Source organism: Silurus meridionalis, chromosome 28 (genome assembly GCF_014805685.1).
Source record: "Silurus meridionalis isolate SWU-2019-XX chromosome 28, ASM1480568v1, whole genome shotgun sequence".
NCBI lineage: Eukaryota > Metazoa > Chordata > Actinopteri > Siluriformes > Siluridae > Silurus > Silurus meridionalis.
In genome coordinates this window covers 11,440,849-11,463,442 of record NC_060911.1, presented here as the reverse complement: position 1 = coordinate 11,463,442, position 22,594 = coordinate 11,440,849, and the positions used below count along the sequence as shown (strand labels likewise).

Genomic DNA, 22,594 nt, shown 5'->3' with positions numbered 1-22,594 from the left:
CGGAGCGACGACCCCTGCGGAGACCCGGAGCGGAACGGCGTCCTGGGCGGAGACAGGAGGCGGAGAGACGACCCCTGCGGAGACCCGGGCGGAGCGGCGTCCTCGGCGGAGACAGGAGGCGGAGCGACGTCCTCGGCGGAGACAGGAGGCGGAGAGACGACCCCTGCGGAGACCCGGAGCGGAGCGACGTCCTCGGCGGAGACAGGAGGCGGAGAGACGACCCCTGCGGAGACCCGGGCGGGCGGCGACCCCTGCGAGACCCGGGCGGGCGGCGTCCTCGGCGGAGACAGGAGGCGGAGCAGCGCCCTCGGCGGAGACAGGAGGCGGAGAGACGACCCCTGCGGAGACCCGGAGCGGAACGACGCCCTCGGCGGAGACAGGAGGCGGAGGGACGCCATCCGTGGAGCTCTGGAGCAGGCTGACACCTTCGGCGGAGACTGGAGGCGGAGTGCTGCCCTCAGCGGAACCCAGGAGCGGAGCCATGCCCTCAGCGAAACCCGGCTGCTGAACGACCTCCCCTGCGGTGGTCTGGAGCTGAGAGGCGGTAGCCCTGGAGACCTGACATGGCCAGACGTCCCTGGCAGCAACCTGGAACGGACCGGCGTTACCCAGGAAGGACAGGAACGGGACCTCATCACCCACGGGACCTGGGTGGAGAGACAACCTCGGTGACTACTGGAAGCAGGGCATAGCTCTCGACGGGGCTTACCAGCTGGAAGGCCTTCTGGACGGAGCCCGGAGATGGAGCGACGTCCCTGACTGAGTACAGCGGTTGAGTCGCGACCTCGTCAGGATTCGTCGGTGCGACGTCAACTTCCCTGGAGCTCAGGAGTGACCTGTCTTCGTCCAGGGAGCTTGGAGACAGGATGTCACCGTGAGAGGGGTCCCGAGGCGAGCCGTCACCTTGTGAGAGGCTGTGGGGCGAGCCGCCGCCTTCGGATGAAGCCAGGAGCAGCGGTTCGACATCCCTTTCGCAGTCCCGGAACTGAGGTGAGAGCTCTGGGAATCCCTTGGGAAGAGAGACGGTCTGTGACGTAGTTTCGCCTACTGAGTGCTCGTGGGGCGAGCCGTCACTTGGGAGACTGTGGGGCGAGCTGTCGCCTTCGGATGTAGTCCGGGGCAGCGGCTCGACGTCCCTTTCGCAGTCTTGGGGTGGAGTTGAGAGCTCTGGGGAACGAGAGATGGCCTCGCCCTCAGGGAGACTGTGGGGCGAACCGTCGCCTTCGGTGGAGCCCGGGGGCAACGAAACGACTTCCCTTTCGCTGTCCAGGGACTGAGATGTGAGCTCTGGGGATCTCTTGGTGGAAGCGGAGCTCTGAGATATGGCATCGCTGTCTGGGAGACTGGGGGGCGAGCCGTAGCCGGTGACGCCTGGGCGACGGGTCGGCGTCCCTTCGCAGCCTCTGAGACGAGTTGTGTGCTCCGGGACCCCTTTGGTTGAAGAGGTGCATGGGCTTGGAACCGAGCTCTCCTTGGGACTTGGGAGCACAGAGGAGCTTACGTCAGGAACCGGGAGGCGGGCAGCGTTCTCGTCAGGGACCTGGAGCAAAGAGGAGCTCTCCTGGAAGCCTAGGCGCGGGAAGGGAGCCGCCTGGAAGCCTAGGAGCGGAGAGGAGCTCGCCAGGAGGCCCTGGGACGAAGCTGAGCTCTCGGGGACTCTCTGGAGAGGGACCAAGCTCACGGGGTCGCTCAGGGACAGAGAGGAGCTCACGGGGTCGCTCAGGGACAGAGAGGAGCTCACGGGGTCGCTCAGGAACAGAGAGGAGCTCACGGGGTCGCTCAGGGACAGAGAGGAGCTCTCTGAGACCTGGAGCGGAACTGGGCTCTCTCCGGAGACCTGGAGCGGAGCTGGGCTCTCTTCGGAGACCTGGAGCGTAGCTGGGCTCTCCTTGGAGACCTGGGACGCAGCAAAGCCCTCCTGGAGGTCCAGGTACGGAGCCGAGCACTCACGGAGGTCTTGGGACGGAGCCGAGCATTCACGGAGGTCCTGGGGCGGAACGGAGCTCTCCTCGGGACACAGGAACGGAGCTGGACCCACCGGAAGGTTCTGGAGCAGAACGGAGAGCTCCTGGAGGTCCTGGAATGAAACCGAGCCGGCCTGGATCTCCTGGAGCACGGTGGAGATCCCTTGGAGGACCTTCGGCGGAGCAGAGCTGACCTGGAGGGCCTGAAGCAGCGCGGTAACCTCCTGGAAGCTCTGATGAGGAACGGCGTTCTCAGCAGCGGGGGAGAGGAGATGGAGATCAGCTGTGGTTATCCCGAGTTCCCTGGTGAGAAGCTGGAGGAACTGGGTGCAGGAGCTGAACTCGCCCGCCATCGTGCTCCACAGCTCTCTGGCAAGGGAGAGAGATTCCTCGGGTAGAAGAGACATGTGGAGGGCGATTTTCGCCTCTTCAGTGGGATAACCGGCTGGGTTTAACTCCACATATTGATCCACGCTCCTCAAAAAATCCCTCCATTCGGCTCTGTTGCCGGAGAAGCGAGCCGGGAGTCCTATGACGTCATGAAGGGGGCGTGGCGCTGCCGGCGTGCCCGAGCGGCTGCGAGCTTCCGGGTTTTCCTGGGGGCGGAGCTTGGCTGCCGCTTGACCGCGGCTGAACGAACCCGACCTCCGAGACACGGCTCGCGCCGGGACCACGGCGTTAACCCGATCATGTCCTTTTCCTTTTTCTCCTTCTTTTTCTTTTCTTTTTTTTTTGTCCGATATTCCTATTCAGGGGTCCGTTATTCTGTTAGGCGTGGCACAGAGGCGGAAGCCGGAGTAACGGCAAACAGAGACTTTATTTGAACAAGGGCAGAGCCAACACAAAAACACCCGTGCAGTTCGGGATAATCCGGAAACGGAGCAGTTCAGATAATAAACATCCACGGTGCGTTATGGAGGAAGAGCGGCATGGAGGGAAGCGACGGGGAAGCGTCGGTAGTCCGAGGCGCGCGGGGGAAGCCGAACGCGGCCGTGGAGTGAGCGAGAAGTCCGGGCGAAGAAGGCACGTTGCGGGAGAAGCACAATCGCGAACACACACAGCCTGAACCTGCAAGACCACGCACGAACGTACAATAACGGACCCGGAATGTGGGTGAGTGAGTGGTTTATATGGTGGCAGGAAATGAGAGGATAACGTGCTTCAGCTGTGTGCGATTTGCGCTGCGTGCTTGGGAGCGCGCAGCGGCAAAGGCAGCCTCTGAAGGAGGCGTGGCAGGCGGATTCCTGACAGGTATCACCTCATTAACTGTCCGTGTGAAAACATAGCAAAGGTTTTCTTTGGTGTCCTTATGAGTAATTGAAACCACCATAATTACTTTAAAACATTTACAACAATTTTTTGTCTTCATGCTCTATGTTGAGTTTCGTTAACTAATAATAAGCATCCATATTTCTTCATGTCCATGTTGCTTAGAGTATTAAAAACATGAAGTATTGATATATGGTACATTTATAACAGATAGAAACATCCAGTCTCCAGCGTAACACTAATACAGGTAGTAATAATAGCTACTTATTACTTAACTTTAATTTAATTTGAGTAAAAAAAGTGTAGTCAGTACTTCAACTTTTACCTGAGTAATTTAAAACATCCTAAAAAAATCCTTCTACTTAAGTGAAGGATGTGTATATTTTTTCCAATTCTCATGTGTTCGTGCATGTGTTGGTAATCATTATAAATAGGGCCTTGTCAGGCTCAGATGAAGGCCATCATAATTCCTTGAAAAATTGGTCATGGATGCACACAATACGCTTCTGTTAATTAGTATATGTTTAAATGAAATCATATACTGTTACGCAAGACACTGGAGGCGAAAGCCGAAGTGAAAGCAAACGAGGAGTTTATTTGTGTCACAGGGCAAAGCAGAACACAACAATAGTCGTGTGATGTGAGTAATCCGGTGGGGTGCAGCGGAAGCGCGGACCACGGTGAAAAGAGCAAACAAAACACAAAGAAAGGCAGTCGGTATAGAATCCAAGGTGCGCTTGGGTAGAAGCACGTACTGAACAGTCCACGGGAAAACACATGTGATGAGCAGCATAACCTCAGACAATAACTGACGACGTGAATGTGGAGGTGAGGGGTTTATATGGGTGTAATGATTAGTCTCAGGTGTGTGTGACTAGTATGCTGGCGAGGAGCTTCGAGTGGGCGTGGCACGCACAGGAGAAGGATCAGGGAGCTCCCTGACATATACCAAGTAAATAAAATGAATTTAAAATTTTAAATGTGTATTACAAATGCATGTCAGTATACATGTAGATATCAGGTTCATCATTATTAAAGCATACTCTACTGGCATAACAACCCATTCATCCACCTTATATAACGCTTATCCTACACAGGGTGTAAGATACTTTCAGAGTATTGAGCCTGAAGCTTATCCCAGGGAACTTAGGGCCCAAACACAAGAACACTTCATACAAAGTAACAACCAACACTTCATACTAACACAACCAATCATACACTATGGATAATTTTGAAATGACAGTCAGCCTACAATGCATGTATATGAACTGAGGGGGAAGAATAAAATATCCAAAGGAAAGCAGAGCACAGGGAGAACATACAAACTCCACACAAACAGGGGTCAGAGGTGGGATTCGATCACTGAAGTGCAAAGCAAATAGCAAAACCCATATACCCCTACTCATGTGTCATCCTATTCATATTTAATTTACATGTAAATGTGTATGTGTTTGTGTGTTGTAGGCACACATTTTTACCTCTGAGAGATAGGACTCATAGTTGATTTCTCCGAGACCGGCATTAGCAAAATTGATAAGATTGTCTTTTCCTTCTTCAGCTAACAGGATTATTCCCTCCAAGTCCACATTTACCCCCTCAAATATCTCTGCCAGATCATGATTGTTCTGTAAAGCATATACGCAATTTTGTACATATTGTTCAAGATTCTTATTTGAAAAAGGACGGAGATAAATCTCACCACAGTTGTGTTGATGAACTGGATGAAGTGGAATTGGTTCTCCAGTTGTAGTGCAGAATATATGCCATTATTCTCATAACAATCACTGAGAAATAGAATATAAATAAGAACATAAATTATTTCTAGAATAGTATTTTTCTTTATCAAATGTAATATAATTTATTGTCCGCAAATAAAACAACAGCCAATAATTAAATTTTAAGCAAGCTCTATGAGTACTTTAAACACTTTCTACATTTGAAAGTATGATGTGATACTAAGTGATACTAAGTACCCACATTCTAGTGAACTAGCAATGTACATGTAGCTCTAATGATGCTTAGTGCTCGGGTCAGGAGTTCATTTTGTGAGATCCTGCAATGTGTTCATACAGCTTGCTGTTTTAAAAGTGGTATGTGACAGCAAATTATGAAATTTGACAACAACAAAGAATTTGTTTGTAACTAACTCTGACACTCTTTTCTTTACTGCACAGAGGAACAGCAGGAACAGGTGGAAAGGCTACTTTTTAAACATCTGTAGGTCCTGCACTTGGTTCTACACTACTTAGCTTTACAGCAAATAAACAACATTTATGCTTTCCTGAAGATGCAAAGCAGCAGTAGGTCGATAACAGAAGCCAAAAAAGTTAGACATTTATTCAAGATAGGATACAGTAATCCCCCGCTTTATCGCAGAATTGCATTTGCCACATAACTAATTAGTTTCTCAGATTTTCTTGCTCTCTCAAGGATAAAAAAACTTATAGGGAATTGTTTTTATGTTGAAATAATAAAATGTATTAATAAAAATATAATTACTGTATTCTTGCAAATGTTTTCTGTGTGCATTTTAAGTGTGTGGGAGCATGATTAAATGATGGCTTAAGCAATAAAAAAAAGCATTTTTGGGGTGGCGTCGGTTTATCACATTTTTTCGTTTATCCTGGGCGGTTTTGCAATGTAACCGGGGTATTACTGTACAAAATGATCTCTGAACGTAGACAGATACAAAATTTATACACAGACTTGTTTATTTGCACACACACACACACACACACACACACACACACACACACAAACACACACATGCACACACTTGTACAGGCTGCCGATGGTAAGATTGATGTTGGGGTTTTGAAACAGCATTCCTGGAAGGACGTTCTTTTTGCCAGGATGAACAATGTACGGTGCATCTATGATCTATATAGAACAAAAAGAAAACATTTGTTGAACAGCTGCCAAACTGCTTTTAAGTTTGTTTGGGGTTTGACATTTTTTTTTTTATGTTCATTTAGGCGCAAATATATATACCAGTACACCATCTTTCTCAAATCAGTACATTTTCTTCCACATCTTTACAAAGCTAACATGAATCTCTCTCTCTCTCTCTCTCTCTCTCTCTCTCTCTCTCACACACACACACACACACACACACACACACACACACACACACACACACACACACACACACACAGCGAAATGTATGTTGTCACATATAGATAAACAATATGTTATATAGTTTGTTTTATTATTTTTTATTTTTTTATTTCACCTTAAACAGTTGTCTGCTGGCGAGAGGCTCACACACAAGCTTTTCCACATTTCCTCCAGTAACAAATGTGGTGACCACAACTCCCATCAGCACCCATGAAAACATGAAGCTAAATCCAACACCTCTGATGTTTCAGAGAAAAAAAATATTACAAACATTACAAAGAACAAGGAGAATTCAGCCTATCAAAATTAACTTCTCAATTCACTACCTTACCTGCTACAATTACAACAAATTTAACTAGACTAAAGTATGTCTAGCATTACATAGCTAGTAATGTCATAATTAAACAGACATTATGATTTTATAATCAGGAAGCAGTTCACAGATACTGATACACACAGCTTTGGCTCTCAACTTATAAAATCGTGAACATATATACAGAAGCTTTAAAAACAAACACTGTACATTGCAAACAACTCTAATGAGGTGACTGTTTTCTCTCTTGCTAATAAAATGATCTGAAAAGAGAATGAACAACTAAGACTTTCTTAAATTGGAATTCATATGGTAACCAAATCATATTTTTTCCTATAGTGAACTGAGAAAGATACTGGGAATCAAATGTTTTAGCCATTACACAGACGTACATAGCCACATTTACAGATACAATTCCTATTTAATGAGAGAGAAGGAGAAAGTTTTGACTTTAATAATTGAGATGTATTTTAATGCTGAGTCTACTAAGGTATGTTTTCAACAAAATATAGAAAGTATCGTTAAAAAAATTAGCTCTGATAGACATTGATGAGAAAATACTACACTACCTTTTGAGAGAAAGGGAGCTCACACTTACTTCAGCTATAACCCACCAGGCAGTTTAGAGGACAGTGTACTGTACGTGCTGCAGTTGCCTGATTCATTGGACTCTTAAATAAGTTTACAAAAAATCGGTGCATGAAAATGAATCAAACATTGCAGACACAACTAAATGAAGGGTAATGCCAAAGGTCACATTTGCTCTATCTGGGCTAAAGCTTAAATAAGATGAGGCAAAATAATATTTATGCACTAAGTAAAATTAATAAACTTTCTTAGGGTATTCAGGTTCCAATTAATGTTAAGAGGCCAAACATACGAATTGAAAATTGTGGCCATCATATAATTCAAGTTACATTATATTTGTATAGCACGTTTAACAATAAACATGGTCACAAAGCAGATTTACAGAAATAAGTTGATTTTGAGTGAACATTTTAAATAAATTAATTCCTAAAATAAATCCCATTCCAAGATTATGCTTGGCTGGCTAAATTATGGATATAATGTTGAGCAAACTAAGCGGTATAATGTGCCAGCATTATAATTAAGAAATACTTAAATGATAATAAAAATTTAATCATAAAATATAACTGGCAATTCATTTTGTTTGAATATTCATATGTGAACATATATTAATTTTACTTACACCATGAGGAGATTGCCACCTGTGTTGGAGAGGCAGCCCCGTGTTGTAGGAGTGGAGTTCTTGTCATGACCACATATTCCACACATCAAACCAAAAAGGTTAAAAGCCAGGATCAGCACTACCATGCAGCACAACACCACACACCCTATCCACCTAACGAGCGAGAGAGAAACACAAATTAGGACTGTTATTTTAGTTTTTTTTGGATGGGCATGGCTATATTTCTGTGTGGGATTTAGTATGAATTGTTTTAGTCATATTTGACAAAGTTTTGCTCATATTACAAAAGGTGCCATTCGAGTAAGTTAAACATAATATAATACATACATAAGTAAATGTAATAAAATCATAATTGATGATCTAAATAATAATAATATAAATAATATTAATAATATAAATAATAATAATAATAAAAATAATAATAATAATACAATTATAAAAGGTACCTGTTATAATCGAGACAACAGCTACTTTCAATTGGTGTCTTGTTACCTGTAAAAGTCGTACTGGTTAATCTTTGGGTAGAACTCTTCAATGTCCTTCTCTACTTCTGTCAGAAACCGAGTGAAGTTCTCCAGTGCTGATTCCACTGGGAACATATTGATGAAATTACTAATCTCAGCTCCTGACTTGTCCAACAAGGCCTTCACTTCTTAAGGATAGAAAAGAAGGAAAGAAAAAAGAAAGAAAAGGTGCAAATGTTATAGTAATTTTCATACTTCATTGTCATTTGATTTATTTATTTTTATTATTGTTATCACTTTTTAATCAGTAATACCACAGTAAGTAATTAATGTGTACAATATTTCTGAGAGAATTAGTTTTTAGATTTAGTCTCTACCAGTGCAGGTGCAATGACATTATGTTTGATAGTCATGGACAGCCATGCCTGGCCAGCCTGGACCATGCTGAATCTGGTTAAAACCTGTTACTTTTAATAATAATAATAATAATAATAATAATAATAATAATAATAATAATAAAAACATAGATTGAAGGGACTTGCCACTATCATGTTATTAAAATTCAATTCAATTCAATACATTTTTATTTGTATTGCACTTTTAACAATGAACATTGTCTCAAAGCAGCTTTACACAGATAATGTGGTGATTAAAAGTGAATCTGTCCTTTATAAAGTGTAAAATGTAAAGTTGGTGGCAGATGCAGTAACCGTTTACAAAAATAAAAAGAGAGTTGTTATCTAGGCTGTTAGAAAAGAATATAAAAAGGCTGTGTTTTTGCTGTGACTTCGGACACTTCCATGGAACAGTCTGACTTTGTTTCTGCGGGAATAAAGCCTTATTCTTTGACATCACAACCCTGGATTCTGCACTGAGCCTTTTACTTTCCTGAATTACAGTGGAACCTCGGGTTACGAATTTAATTCGTTCCGGTACTTTATTCGTAACCTGAAAAGTTCGTATCCCGATACAAATTTCCCCATAATAATGAACAGAAACTTCGGTAATTCGTTCTGGACAACCAAAAATATTACTTAAATAAAAATAAAGCCAATATTCACTAATATTATTTACTTTTAACATGTTATATTAAAATCATACCACATAAAAACATACAAAAGAGGAAAAGATCTTTACCGGGTACTTTCCCTTTGAGAAGACTCGCTGCAGGAGACGACGTTCGTAGAAGGGGGAGGAGGGAGAGTTATTGTTTGAAGGAGAATCTTATTATATTATATTATTATATATTATTATATATTATATTATAGAATATTAAAGACAGTGTTATTAAAACGAACACTGAGACAATTGTTGCATTAGAGGGAAAATGAGAGCTGTTTCTTTAAGGCTACTATCAGTTGGTATTGAAGTCCAGAGTGAAATTCATTATGGGTATTGTACTTCGGAAAAGACAGTAACCCTGCTAATCTATCTTCATAAAAACAAGTAAAGTGGTTATGCATCGGCTAATGTTGTCCATCTCATCATTCCACGAGCATCAACTAACGAGTTGTTACGCTGCTGCCGGGAAAAGTTCAAGCGGATAAGTAACACGATGCTCTCGCTAGGGACACAGGACGCTAACTGATGTGACGAGCTTCGTGGATAGAGCAAAAACAACCAACTTGCCTGCGATTTTTTTGGTGAGCGACGTTCGTATCCCGATATATTGTTGGTAACCAGGGGCAAAAATTTTGATGAACTGCGATTCGTAACCTGAATTATACGTATGCCGGGGCGTTCGTAACCCGAGGTTCCACTGTAGTTTGTTCTTGTTGTAATTAGCCACGGCAATGTGTTTAGGTGTACACATGGTCTTACACATAAAAACGGTACAGGAAAAACATTAATAAACTAAAGTGTTATTGAAAGTACTAACTTTTAGAGGGATAGATGGATTAGCTAAACTGCTTAAAATGTGTGTGATGTGTTTTCACTCTGAAGTTGAATCCTTTCCAAAAACAGCACATCCTATAGTGGTTATATCTTTTTATTCTGAACTATAGCAGTTGCAAAATACATTAGTAAAAAGACATATTGCATGTTCACTTGGATCTGTATAAATGTTATATTTGTTTATAGTCATGTGTTATGTTGTGGAATATATGTGTTCCTGCATTCCTGCTATCACTTTGTCAGGAATCCACCTGCCAAGCCCCCTTCGGCGCTGTCATGCTTCTGCTATCTCTGCCACTCACGGCTTTATTACACACACCTGGGACTCGTTAATCACTCATCCCCGGCACCATACATACACCCCTCACTCACACTCACTCTCTGTCCGTTATTGTTCGTTGATATATGCATGACCCTATGCGGTCCGTCCGGACTCCGCTATCCTGTAACGGCTGCACTTTTCCCCTAAGCGCATTTTTTATGTGTGCTGTTATGACTGCTGTTTGTGTGTGTTTGTGTGATTCTCTTTATTAAACCCGAGCGAACTGTACTCTGGCTTCCGCCTCCATTTATTCGCCCCCTGACACACTTACTGTACATTTGTATATACTGTGTATACTGTCTGAACTGTGTTATAGAAATCAATCAGTACCTTTTAACCAATCACAGTCGGAATTTCAACAGCACCATTGGTAAGGTAAAGGTAAAGGAAAAGGAAAGGAAAGGTTATTACTATCTGCGAAAGAGAAAGTGAGAGAAGAGATTCCATCAATGTAAATATAAGTGTACAGAGAAAGGAACTTACTGGGCAATGCTGAAGATCAGAAAAGAGTAGTCCAGAAAAAAAAGAAAAGAACAGTATTGTATTTTAATTTAGAGAAAGCACAATCTTTATGCAAGTAAGCATGCCTTTTATTCTAAAGCTTACTGACAAGATCCAAGCCCTGTTTTGGAACATTGCCAATCAAACTCACCTACATATGCGCCTTACATTTGTTGCCTAAGTTGTAAAAATCTCTGACTGTAGTAGGAAAGGTCTAGTTGAACAAATAGGCAGCAGGATGGGTATGATGTGAGTCAAATCTAGCAAGGTTTGGTCAAAAGTTTAAAGAAGAAGTAGCAGTAATGGCAGTTAGATATGTTTTAGCATGCTGTTATAACTTTTTTGCTTTGTTGTCAAAGTTGTTGTCCCACTACAGCCAAACCAATAACTTTGTGCATTTTACTCTGAATATTTCCCAAATTTGATGACAAAATCTGTAGATGCAGTAAAAATCATTTTTGACAAAAAAAAAAATGGATAAAAATGTAATAGGTATCATATTGGGCAATAAACTCACCCTCAACCAGTTTGGGATTCACTGTTTAATTCACAGCTTTATTAACATAAATGTGACTCTAATTTGACCTAATTGTGGCACTAAAGTGCTGGTGTCACTTGGCCGAATTATTTTCAGAATGTGCCAAATTTCACAGTATTTTACCAGGTGGTTCTATGGACTGCAATAGACATCCTTACCAGAAGAAGAAGAAAAAATAAGAATAACAGTAGGGTGACTACACATGGTGTTTAGCCCCCTAAATATAAATATAAATCCTTATAAATTAATTTGACTTACTGGCCACTATGCCTTGAGTCTGTTCACTTACTATCCTGGAAGTATCATTTAAAGCAGAGTAACCCTAAACAAAGACAGAGAGGGAGAGAAAGAGAGAGAGCAAAATGTTGAATAGAATTGAAATGGAAATGCCTTCTTGCATTTATTGTCATGTCCCTTTGTTTAAAAAGTATCATAACAGTACATAGCAGAGTGACATGTAGGCAAATAATTGGTACACACTAAATACCTTCTGTACAATGTCGCTCAGATCCGTCTCCATCACCGTTTCTAGATTTTCTAACTGAGGCCTGACATCCTGTAGCTTCAACACAAATTGCAGAGGTGGAATGAGTTGTGTATCCAGAAAAACCCATACTGGTATATTTGTTATTAATTTGTACAGTTACTGGTTATGTAATTAAATTATTGTAAATACTTTTTTATTCACATCTTCTTTTATGTTTCTTTAGACACAATGTCAAAATATATCCAAAGGTAATCAAAAGGGCTTTCTATAGAAGGCCACTCAAGACCCATGTAAACCATATCTTCATTGAGTTGGCTTTGTGCACAGGGGTGTTGTCATGCTGAAACATGTTTGAATCTCCTAGTTCAAGTTAAGGGAAAAGATGATACTATAGCATTTAAATATATTCAATACAATTATGTGTCTCCAACTTTGTGGTAACAGTGTACTAGGAAGAACCACATTTGGCTGGACAAGAGCAGATTTGAAGTGGAGATAAGTGTCATTGTAACGCAACCATTATCTAAATGTAAACGCTGTAAAACACAGAACACTTCACATATTTGATATAAATAGTGGATGTTGGTAGGTTTATTCAAGTAGGTTCAGTTTACCCCACTAAAGTTGGCACTGACAGCGAGCTGATCAAGTGAGGCCCGGATGTTGTCGCATCTGTGTGTGGCATTTCTGCTGCGGCAGGCCGGATCATTGAGTGTGTTTGAAAGTGAACTGCGCTCCGAACGTAAAGAACTCTGCAGCTTTCTAGTTGCTTCTTGTAATGTCTCTAGGGATGTGCTGACATTTTCCAAAGCCTCCTTAGTGTCTCGCATTGCTTAACACACAGACGAAAAAACAAATGAAGCACAGCATAAATAAAAAGATCAACAGAGTGGATGACAAGATAAAGAGTAGTGAATGTGTCTTTATAATTAAAATCAAAATAAGTCTTAGGGGAAATTTTTTTTTTTATCTAAAAGTATACTTGAGTGAACATTTAGATGTGACTCTAATGACTTGAGCTGTAATAAATTTTTGCAAAAAATGTTGTTACCATAAATGCTGTAACTTTATATTCCAAAGATAAAAACAGAAATACATTATACATTTGATTGTACTGTATGTCAAGAAACTGGTATAAAATAATTTTTTTAAACACGCAATTTTCCATTTCCTTTTTCTACTATTTCATCACTTCTGAAATTGCTCTTTTTTTTACTGATAAACACTTAATATTTTTGTTTACATGACTTTTCTAAATTACAATGTAGTAAGAACAAGTCTAGTTACCCAGAAATTGAAAGGGAGAAAATGTGTGCGTGTTATTTATTTCACTAATTACATGTAGCTAACAACATAATCAATGCCTGACATTTATCTTAGAAGATTAATAAGCTATGAAGCATTTAAACTGTTTACACTGGCCATGACAGGATTAAAAGGTCAGCAGTGCTCTTGAACCGTAGTCAAAGTAACATAAAATAAAAATTTTAATTTCTCGAATATATCTCAAAAGTATGTCAAAGTACTGTATCTTATATGCAGAAAATGTTGGCATAATTTTGCTTAAAACCCATTTTCTGGTCTATTTTTTGTACATTTTGTATAAACTGAATTCAACCACAGTGAAATTAATTTGGTTTTATATACTAGTCAGGATCATGAGCCATGATACTGGTGCTTTAAAAGGACAAAATGTAATAAAGTAAGAGTACATGTACATTCTGAATGTATTTGGTTATATTTGGATATTGCAACATGTCCTTTTATAGTCCAGATATTATCATGTAATAAGAACACACATGAACACACACGAACACACACACACACACACACACACACACACACACACACACACACACACACACACACACACACACACACACACAGAAAAACTGTGCTGGCATACCCAGATTGTTAAACAAATAAACAGAACACAGAACACATAAGAGCCAACTCCCACTGGTTCATACAATAACACATTCACCCTGAAACACACTCTCTTAAAAACATTTTCTTGTATTTTAATTGTAGTAGTGGCAGTAAAGATTTTTCTCTAGTTGCCAAGAAACTGTCAAGCTATCAAGCAAAACACTCAACTCTAAACTGCTTAGATATAGGTAAAAAAAACCTAATTCTGATACAATTGCATTGGATAAATTTTCATCACCATATATTTCACCATATAAATGGCGTGTTATATTTCTAATGTTCAAATACAAGAATGAAAAAAGAGGAGAATGTTTACAAAAACATGAACTAGAGTAGATCCCACATCACACACATACAAATTCATGTTCTACATTCACGGGACAGTAAAGTCGGGTTTAATTGTACTGTTACCTTTAATAGCACTTTCCACTTTGACTTCACAATAAAATTACAAAAAGAGGGATAGTGACGGGAGAGACAAAGAGAAAGAGAAAGAGAGAGAGAGAGAGAGAGAGAGAGAGAGAGATCATTTATTGCACCATGCATGTGTGCTAATGTAATTTTTCATTTGTATATAACTTTGTAATAAATAACTGCTATAGGACATTTATATACAAATGGAACAAGTCAGTTATTTAAATCATAACGCCAAATTGTTCATCAACATCACAAGCCCCATTTATTAAAATAAACCAGTAAATAAGTAAGCTTTCTTATCTAAATTGTGCTGTGGAAGTAAATTTCATGCTACTCATGCAGCATCAGTGCATCTGGATACAGCTTGAGAGCTCCAAAACATTGTCTGTTATACTGTATATATTCTATTATATTATAAGATTCTGTCTATTATTTTCTGCCACATACATGCTGCTCATTGGATGTTTCTTTTTCAGCATTTCCATTTTCCATTCAGCAGATCAGCAGGTTTTATATACAGTATATACAGGTGCATCTTAATAAATTACAATATCATTAAAAAGTTGATTTATTTTAGTAATTCAATGCAAAAAGTGAAACTCATTATATAGATTCATCACACACAGACTGATATATTTCAAGTGTTTATTTCTTTTAATTGTGATGATTTTGCCTCACATGCCTCTCATTTACTAAAAACCCACCAAAATATTCTCAAAATATTAGAATACTTCATAAGACCAATCAAAAACACATGTTTAGTGAATTGTTGGCTTCTGAAAAGTATGTTCATTTACTGTATACTGTATGTACTCAATACATGGTAGGGGCTCCTTTTGATTACTGCCTCAATTCGGCATGGCATGGAGGTGATCAGTCTGTGGCATGGAGGTGATCAGACCGTAGCATGGAGGTGATCAGTCTGTGGCATGGAGGTGATCAGCCTGTGGCATGGAGGTGATCAGACTGTGGCATGGAGGTGATCAGACTGTGGCACTGCTGAGGTGGTATGGAAGCCCAGGTCTCGTTGACAATGGGCTTCAGCTCATTTGCATTTTTTGGTTTCTTTTTTTTTTCATTTTCCTCTTGACAATAAGCCATAGATTCTCTATTGGGTTCCAGTCTGGTGAATTTGCTGGCCAGTCAAGCACACCAACACCAATGTCATTTAACCAACTTTTGGTGCTTTTGGCAGTGTGAGCAGGTGCCAAATCCTGTTGGTAAATGAAATCAGCATCTCTATAAAGCTGCTAAAAGAGGGAAGCATGAAGTGCTTTAAGACTACCTGGGAGATGGCTGTGCTGTGATGACCACTGACTGTGCAAACTTTATACTGGACCTCAAGCAACCTGGATTCTGTGCCTTTTTTCTCTTCTTCCAGACTCTGGGACCTTGATTTCCAAATTAAATGCAAAATTATCTTTCCTTTCATCTTCAAACTTTGGCCCACTGAGCAACAGTCCAGTCCTTTTTGTCCTTTGCCCAGGTAAGACACCTCTGATGTTGTCTCTGGTTCAGAAGTGGCTTGACACAAGTGCCAGTTGTAGCCCATGAATACGTCTGTGTGTGTGGTGGCTCTTGAAGCACTGACTCCAGCTGCAGTGCACTCTATGTGAATCTCCCCAAATTCTTGAATGGGCTTCGTTTCACCTTTTTGTCACTGCATATGGAGGGGACACAAAAGGTCATTGCTAAAGAAGCTGCTGTTCACAGAGTGCTGTATCCCAGAACATTAAAATGTGGTAGAAAAAGGTGAAACAAAGCCCATTGAAGAATTTGGGGAGATTCACAAAGAGTTGACTGCAGCTGGAGTCAGTGCTAGTTCTTACTCTCCAGTGTTCTGTATTGTTGAAAGATTTATGATCAAACTCTTGATGTCACCCAAATGAGGTTGGGTTCCCCTTTTGAGTCTGGTTCCTCTCAAGGTTTCTTCCTCATAACATCTAAGGGAGTTTTTCCTTGCCACAGTTGCCATGGCTTGCTCATCAGGGATAAATGCACACCATTCATCTTGACTGTTGATTTCTGTAAAGCTGCTTTGAGACAATGTCTGTTGTGAAAAGCGCTATACAAAAAAACTCGACTTGACTTGAGTGCTTCAAGAGCCCCCACGCACAGAAACGTATGATCGTCTTCTGGACAACTGTCAAGTCAGCAGTCTTCCCCTATAATTGTGTAGCCTGAACCAGACTGAGACACTATTTAAAGGCTCAGGAAACTATTGCAGGTGTTTGGATTTAATGAGCTGATTAGAGTGTGACACCACACTCCAATATTGAACTTTTTCAAACTATTCAAATTTTCTTAGACGCTGAATTTTGGGTTTAGTTGTAAGCCAAAATCATCAAAATTAAAAGAAATTAACCCTTGATTCATCTATGTGTGATGAATCAATATAATATACGAGTTTTACTCACTTTTTGTATTTAATTACAAAAATAATATATACACACACACACACACACACATGCACTTTACCACATTTGGTTGTGTTACAGCCTCATTCCAAAACGGATTAATTTCATTACTTTCCTCAAAATTCTACAAACAATTCCCCATAATGACAATGTGAAAGAAGTTTGTTTAAAATCTTTGCAAATTTATTACAAATAAAGGAGGAAAAAAAAAATCAAAGTATTTACAGCTTTTGATCAATACTTTGTAAAAGGACATTTGGCCTCAAATCTTTTTGAGATGATGCTACAAGCTTGGCACACCTGTTTTTGGGCAGTTTCTCCCAAACTTCTTAAGCTCCATCAAGATGGAAGGGGATTTTTGGTGCACAGCCATTTTCAGATCTCTCCAGAGATTTTCAATCGGGTTCAGGTCTGGGCTCTGGCTGGGCCACTCAAGGAAATTTACAGAGTCCCATAGCCACTCCTTTGTTATCTGTTGTTATAGTTAAGCCCCCAAGGGGGCGGCACCTGACGCCCCAAACCCCCAGATGCCCGGAGGGCCCGGGCACTCGGAGGAAGTGTCCGTCCAAGGTCGAAAGGGACCCGGCCAGAATCGCCGCGGAACCGGGAAAGGCCGGGAAGGACCCAAGGCGGAGCGAGAACCCCGACGGAGAGCCGGAACCAGAGGACACCCATTCCGAAGACACAGGACGGAACCACGCCCTCAGTGGAGGTCCAAAATGGTGCGCAGCTCACCGCGGAGGCCAGGAACGGAGCAAAGCCACCGGCGAAGACCGGAGGCAGGGCCAAGGCCGGAGGCAGATTCGACTCAGCATCACACACAGCATGAAACTTCGGAACTGTAATGTCATGATTTTCACGGAAACATGGCTACACAGCGGCATTCCGGACAACGCTATTGAGCTAGCAGGACGACACACACTCCGGGCGGATAGGACATTAGATGGCTCCGGTAAGACCAGAGGCGGTGGATTGTGCATTTATGTCAACAAAGCTTGGTGCACGAACTCTGTTATTGTCGAGAGTCATTGTTCAGCTAACCTGGAGTTACTCATAGTTAAATGTAGACCGTTTTATCTACCGCGGGAGTTCACTTCCACCATTATTACTGCTGCTTACATTCCCCCTGATGCTGATGCTAAGCTCGCTATGAAAGAACTTTATGCGGCCATCAGTAAACAACAGACTGTTCACCCGGAAGCTGCGTTTATTGTTGCGGGAGATTTTATTCACTCAAACTTGAAGGTAGTTCTTCCAAAATTTCATTAGCATGTTTCATGTCACACCAGAGGGAACAAACCTTTAGACCATGTATACACAAACATGGCTGGAGCTTACGAGAGAGAGATTTCGCCTTCGGAGGAGCTCAGAAGCAATACGCCGCCATCGGAGGAGCTCAGAGGCGAGACGTAACCATCAGAAGAGCTCAGAGGCGTGACGTCGCTATCAGGGGAGTTCAGAGGCATGACGTCGCCATCGGAGGAGCTCAGAGGCGTGACGTCGCCATTGGAGGAGCTCAGAGGCGCACGCACGCACACACACTCACACACACACACACACACTCACACACACACGGCAGTCCTTAGGTTGAGAGACTCCGAGGTGCACTTGGGGAGAAGTGTAGCTGATCCGAGATGCGCGGGGAGGAGAAGCGCAGCTGGTACCAGATAGTAGAGTCCGAATGGAACTAGCATAGAGTACTGCATGCAACAGTGACCACATACATCAGTACGTAACGTCCAACACATTCAATAACGAACAAGAGAGGGAGTGAGAGTGAGGAGCTTATTTAGGAGTGGGGCGGAGTGATGATAAGCCCCAGGTGTGCGTAATTAAGCCTGGTGCTCCGGAGAGAGCGGAGGCATGAGTGACAAGGAGCCCCAGGTGTGCGTGGTTAAGCCTGGAGCTCAAGGGAGATCGGAGACATGAGAGCCACAGAAGGGGGCATGGCAGGTGGATCCCTGACAGGGTCATTGTCCGTGGCCCCAGTCTGACATATATATGGGCCTTTTACTGAGGTGTGGCTTCTGTCTGGCCACTCTACCATACAGGCCTGATTTGTGGAGTGCTGCAAAGAAGGTTGTTCTTCTGGAAGGTTTTCCTTTCCTCTCTCCACAGAGAAATGCTGGAGCTCTTTCAGAGGGGCCATTGGGTTTTTGGTCACTTCCCTGATTAAGGTCCTTCTCCCCCGATTGCTCAGATTGGCCAGGCTGCCCGCTTTTTGAAGAGCTTCAAAATTGCTTTGTTTGTGTTCTGTAACATGCACTGTTAACTGTGGGACCTTTTATTGACAGGTGTGTGCCTTCTCCAATCAACTGAATTTCCACGAGGTGGACTTGAGATGTAGAAACATCTCAAGGATAATCAGTGAAAACAGGATGCACTGGAGCTCAATTTGGAGTGTGTCATAGCAAAGCCTGTGAATGCTTATGTACTTGAATTTTTTTCGTTTTTTATGTTTAATAACTTTCAAACTAACTTCTTTCATGTGGTAATTATATTGTATTGTTTGTAGAATTTTTAAAAAATAATTATTTTACAATACTAAACTTGGATATATTTTATAGCAGTCATTGTGCAGCTTGTATAGCAGATATATACACCCTAAGTTGTTTAATCATGTAAAGCCACATTTCCTATTCATCCTGTTCCTCTTTTTGTGTATCTTGTATTACAGCAGTTAAAATTAGGTTATTTCAGTACAATACTCTTAAACTGACAACTGGATATCCAATGTGGCATCTCATGGCAAAGAACTCTCTGAGGATTTGAGAATTAGAATTGTTGCTCTCCACAAAGATGGCCTAGGCTATAGAAAAATCAGTAACACCCTAAAAGTGAGATACAGTAAAGAGGCCATGGTCATACAGAGGTTTTCCAAAACATTTCCATTTGGAACAGTGGTCAACCAAAGAGGTTCTCGTTCTGTGCGACAGGTGCAGAAGCTGGCTTCAAAAAACAGACAGAAGGTCCACTTGTCAGTCTCAGACTCTATGCCACACACCAGGGCTGCCCATTACACATGATCACAAATACTACCCATCTTTGCATGCCCTTGAATATGTATACCAACCCCATAAAAGCACCAAAGCTATATATTAAAAGGTAGGAAAGAGTGAGAGTTGACACATACACATTTTAAAAAAACTGAGCGTGCAATTGAATTATTGCATTGCTTTATATTTTGTGTTTCAAAAGGTATCTACACTTATTTCAAAGCATAAGAGTTCTGAAAGCAGTTCTGCTTACCGCAGGCTCTCCACTCACTTTTCCCTCAACTCTCTCCCTCTCTTTATCCTCCTCACTCTGCATACCACTGCTGCCAGTGCTGTCACTACCACCACCACTATCATCATCATCAGCCATGGCAGCTGATGAAGGTTCTGCTGTGGCAGAAAGTGTCTGTTAATTTGACATTTTGCATTGTTTGTCTGAATGGCCTGTTTCTTTTTTTCACACAATTTCCCTGCACCTTCTGCAAAGACCCCAGTGCCATCAACTAATTAAGCAGAAAACAGATTGGGCTAATAAGAGTTTTATAGGCCGATCAGGCAAAAACATTATGAGATGTATAGGCCCAAAAAGTCTGTTGACCCAGCGTATGTAAACGTAAAATGCCCTGTCTGCCAGAGGGCCAGTCCGCCCATGATGCACACTGCAACAAGTCGGTTTGCACAACTGTCATCTCAAAATGTAACCTCTTCAGAAGCTGGATCACAAAAAAAACCTGCAAATGGTTTGCTGAAGACAACCTGTCAAAGAGCATGAATTACTGGAACCATGTCCTGTGGAAGAACATGATGCCCTCCCTTCAACAGCAGTTTTCCAACATGATAACAATCCCAAACACACTGCCAAGATGACAACTGCCTTGCTGAGGAAGCTGAAGTTTAAAGTGATGAGTGGTGAATTATGTTTTCCGATCTGAACCCTATTGAGCACCTCTGGGGCATCATCAAGCAGAAGTTGGAGAATGTCCATTATGTCATTATGGATAAGTGGAAGAGGATCCCAGCAACAACCTGTGCAGCCCTGGTGAATTCCATGTCCAGGAGGATTAAGACAGTTCTAGATAATTGTGCTCACACAAAATATTGACACTTTGGGCACAGTTTTGACATGTTTACTTAGGGTGTACTCACTTTGGTTGCAATTTAGACAATAATGGCTGTATGTTGAGTTATATTTAGAGGACAGCAAATAAGTACTGCTATACAAGCTGCACATTGACTACTCTAAAATATATCCAAGTTTCATTTCTATAGTATTGTCCCTTGAAAAGATTATACTAAAATGTTTGCTGAAATGTGAGGGGTGTACTCACTTCTGTGAGACACTATTGTTAAATAGCTGATCCTTATAAACACATTGTATAAATAAAATTGAAATGAACAGAGTTATAGAGTAATGTGTGTGTTTTGACTTTACCTGCTGCCATGCGCAGTACATTGTCTAAAGCTGGCATCACATCTCTATCCAGCTGGTTGTGTATCTGCTCACCCAACAAAGGCCCAATGTCTTGTCCCAATCGCAATGACAAAACACACGAATTAAAAGCAAAAGTCACAAACAAAAATTAATAAACAGGAAGAAATATAACATCATACATCTAAAAATAAAATTCAAATATAATATTGAAAGAAGAAAGAGAGATGGCTTACTGTGTATGTTGGAGAGAACTTTATTTTTGGCTGGTGTGTATTGCGCAGTCAGATACTCAATTTGCTGTAAATGTACACAAATCAACAGTGACTTGTGATGGTTTTCTCAGTGTGTTTGTTACTACTAAAAATCTGTATCTGCACATTTTTATTTGATTTATATTGCAGTTTCATTGTGATTCATTTGTGTGTGTTACCGCTGGTGTATAACTGGCCATTGATTTCAGATCTTTTATGTTGGAGCTGATGAGTCGTTTGGTGCTTTTGATCTGGGATGTGATATTGTGGCTTCCGGTGTAGGCAACCAGCACACCCATTCTGAAATAGAGTTATCACTGTGTTCACATTCCACATGCAATAAACATTTATATACCATAATTTTCATATACTATACAGGGAGTGCAGAATTATTAGGCAAGTTGTATTTTTGAGGATTAATTTTATTTGAGGATTTAATTTGAACAACAACCATGTTCTCAATGAACACAAAAAACTCATTAATATCAAAGATGAATATTTTTGGAAGTAGTTTTTAGTTTTAGCTATTTTAGGGGGATATCTGTGTGTGCAGGTGACTATTACTGTGCATAATTATTAGGCAACTTAACAAAAAACAAATTTATACCCATTTCAATTATTTATTTTTACCAGTGAAACCAATATAACATCTCAACATTCACAAATATACATTTCTGACATTCAAAAACCAAACAAAAACAAATCAGTGACCAATATAGCCACCTTTCTTTGCAAGGACACTCAAAAGCCTGCCATCCATGGATTCTGTCAGTGTTTTGATCTGTTCACCATCAACATTGCGTGCAGCAGCAACCACAGCCTCCCAGACACTGTTCAGAGAGGTGTACTGTTTTCCTCCTTGTAAATCGCATTTGATGATGGACCACAGGTTCTCAATGGGGTTCAGATCAGGTGAACAAGGAGGCCATATCATTAGATTTTCTTCTTTATACCCTTTCTTGCCAGCCACGCTGTGGAGTACTTGGACGTGTGTGATGGAGCATTGTCCTGCATGAAAATCATGTTTTTCTTGAAGGATGCAGACTTCTTCCTGTACCACTGCTTGAAGAA

General features: G+C 41.5%; 1 protein-coding gene across 13 annotated transcripts in view; it reads right to left on the bottom strand.

The window, feature by feature from the left end:
- prom1b (prominin 1 b) overlaps nt 1-22,594 on the bottom strand; it is a 107,413-nt gene that overhangs the window by 31,671 nt on the left and 53,148 nt on the right. For 4 of the 13 annotated variants that reach the window (XM_046842835.1, XM_046842837.1, XM_046842831.1 and 1 more), the window contains 14 exons: nt 21,703-21,823; nt 21,506-21,569; nt 21,273-21,362; nt 14,422-14,445; nt 12,696-12,913; nt 12,082-12,156; nt 11,853-11,916; nt 11,039-11,047; nt 8,366-8,525; nt 7,874-8,026; nt 6,466-6,589; nt 6,010-6,113; nt 4,933-5,017; nt 4,712-4,858 (listed from right to left, as the gene is read on the bottom strand). In XM_046842835.1, the coding sequence (XP_046698791.1) occupies nt 4,712-4,858; nt 4,933-5,017; nt 6,010-6,113; nt 6,466-6,589; nt 7,874-8,026; nt 8,366-8,525; nt 11,039-11,047; nt 11,853-11,916; nt 12,082-12,156; nt 12,696-12,913; nt 14,422-14,445; nt 21,273-21,362; nt 21,506-21,569; nt 21,703-21,823 (1,438 nt within the window). The remainder of the gene's footprint in view (nt 1-4,711; nt 4,859-4,932; nt 5,018-6,009; nt 6,114-6,465; nt 6,590-7,873; nt 8,027-8,365; nt 8,526-11,038; nt 11,048-11,852; nt 11,917-12,081; nt 12,157-12,695; nt 12,914-14,421; nt 14,446-21,272; nt 21,363-21,505; nt 21,570-21,702; nt 21,824-22,594) is intronic. The other 9 variants (XM_046842833.1, XM_046842829.1, XM_046842836.1 and 6 more) reach the window with 6 other exon arrangements.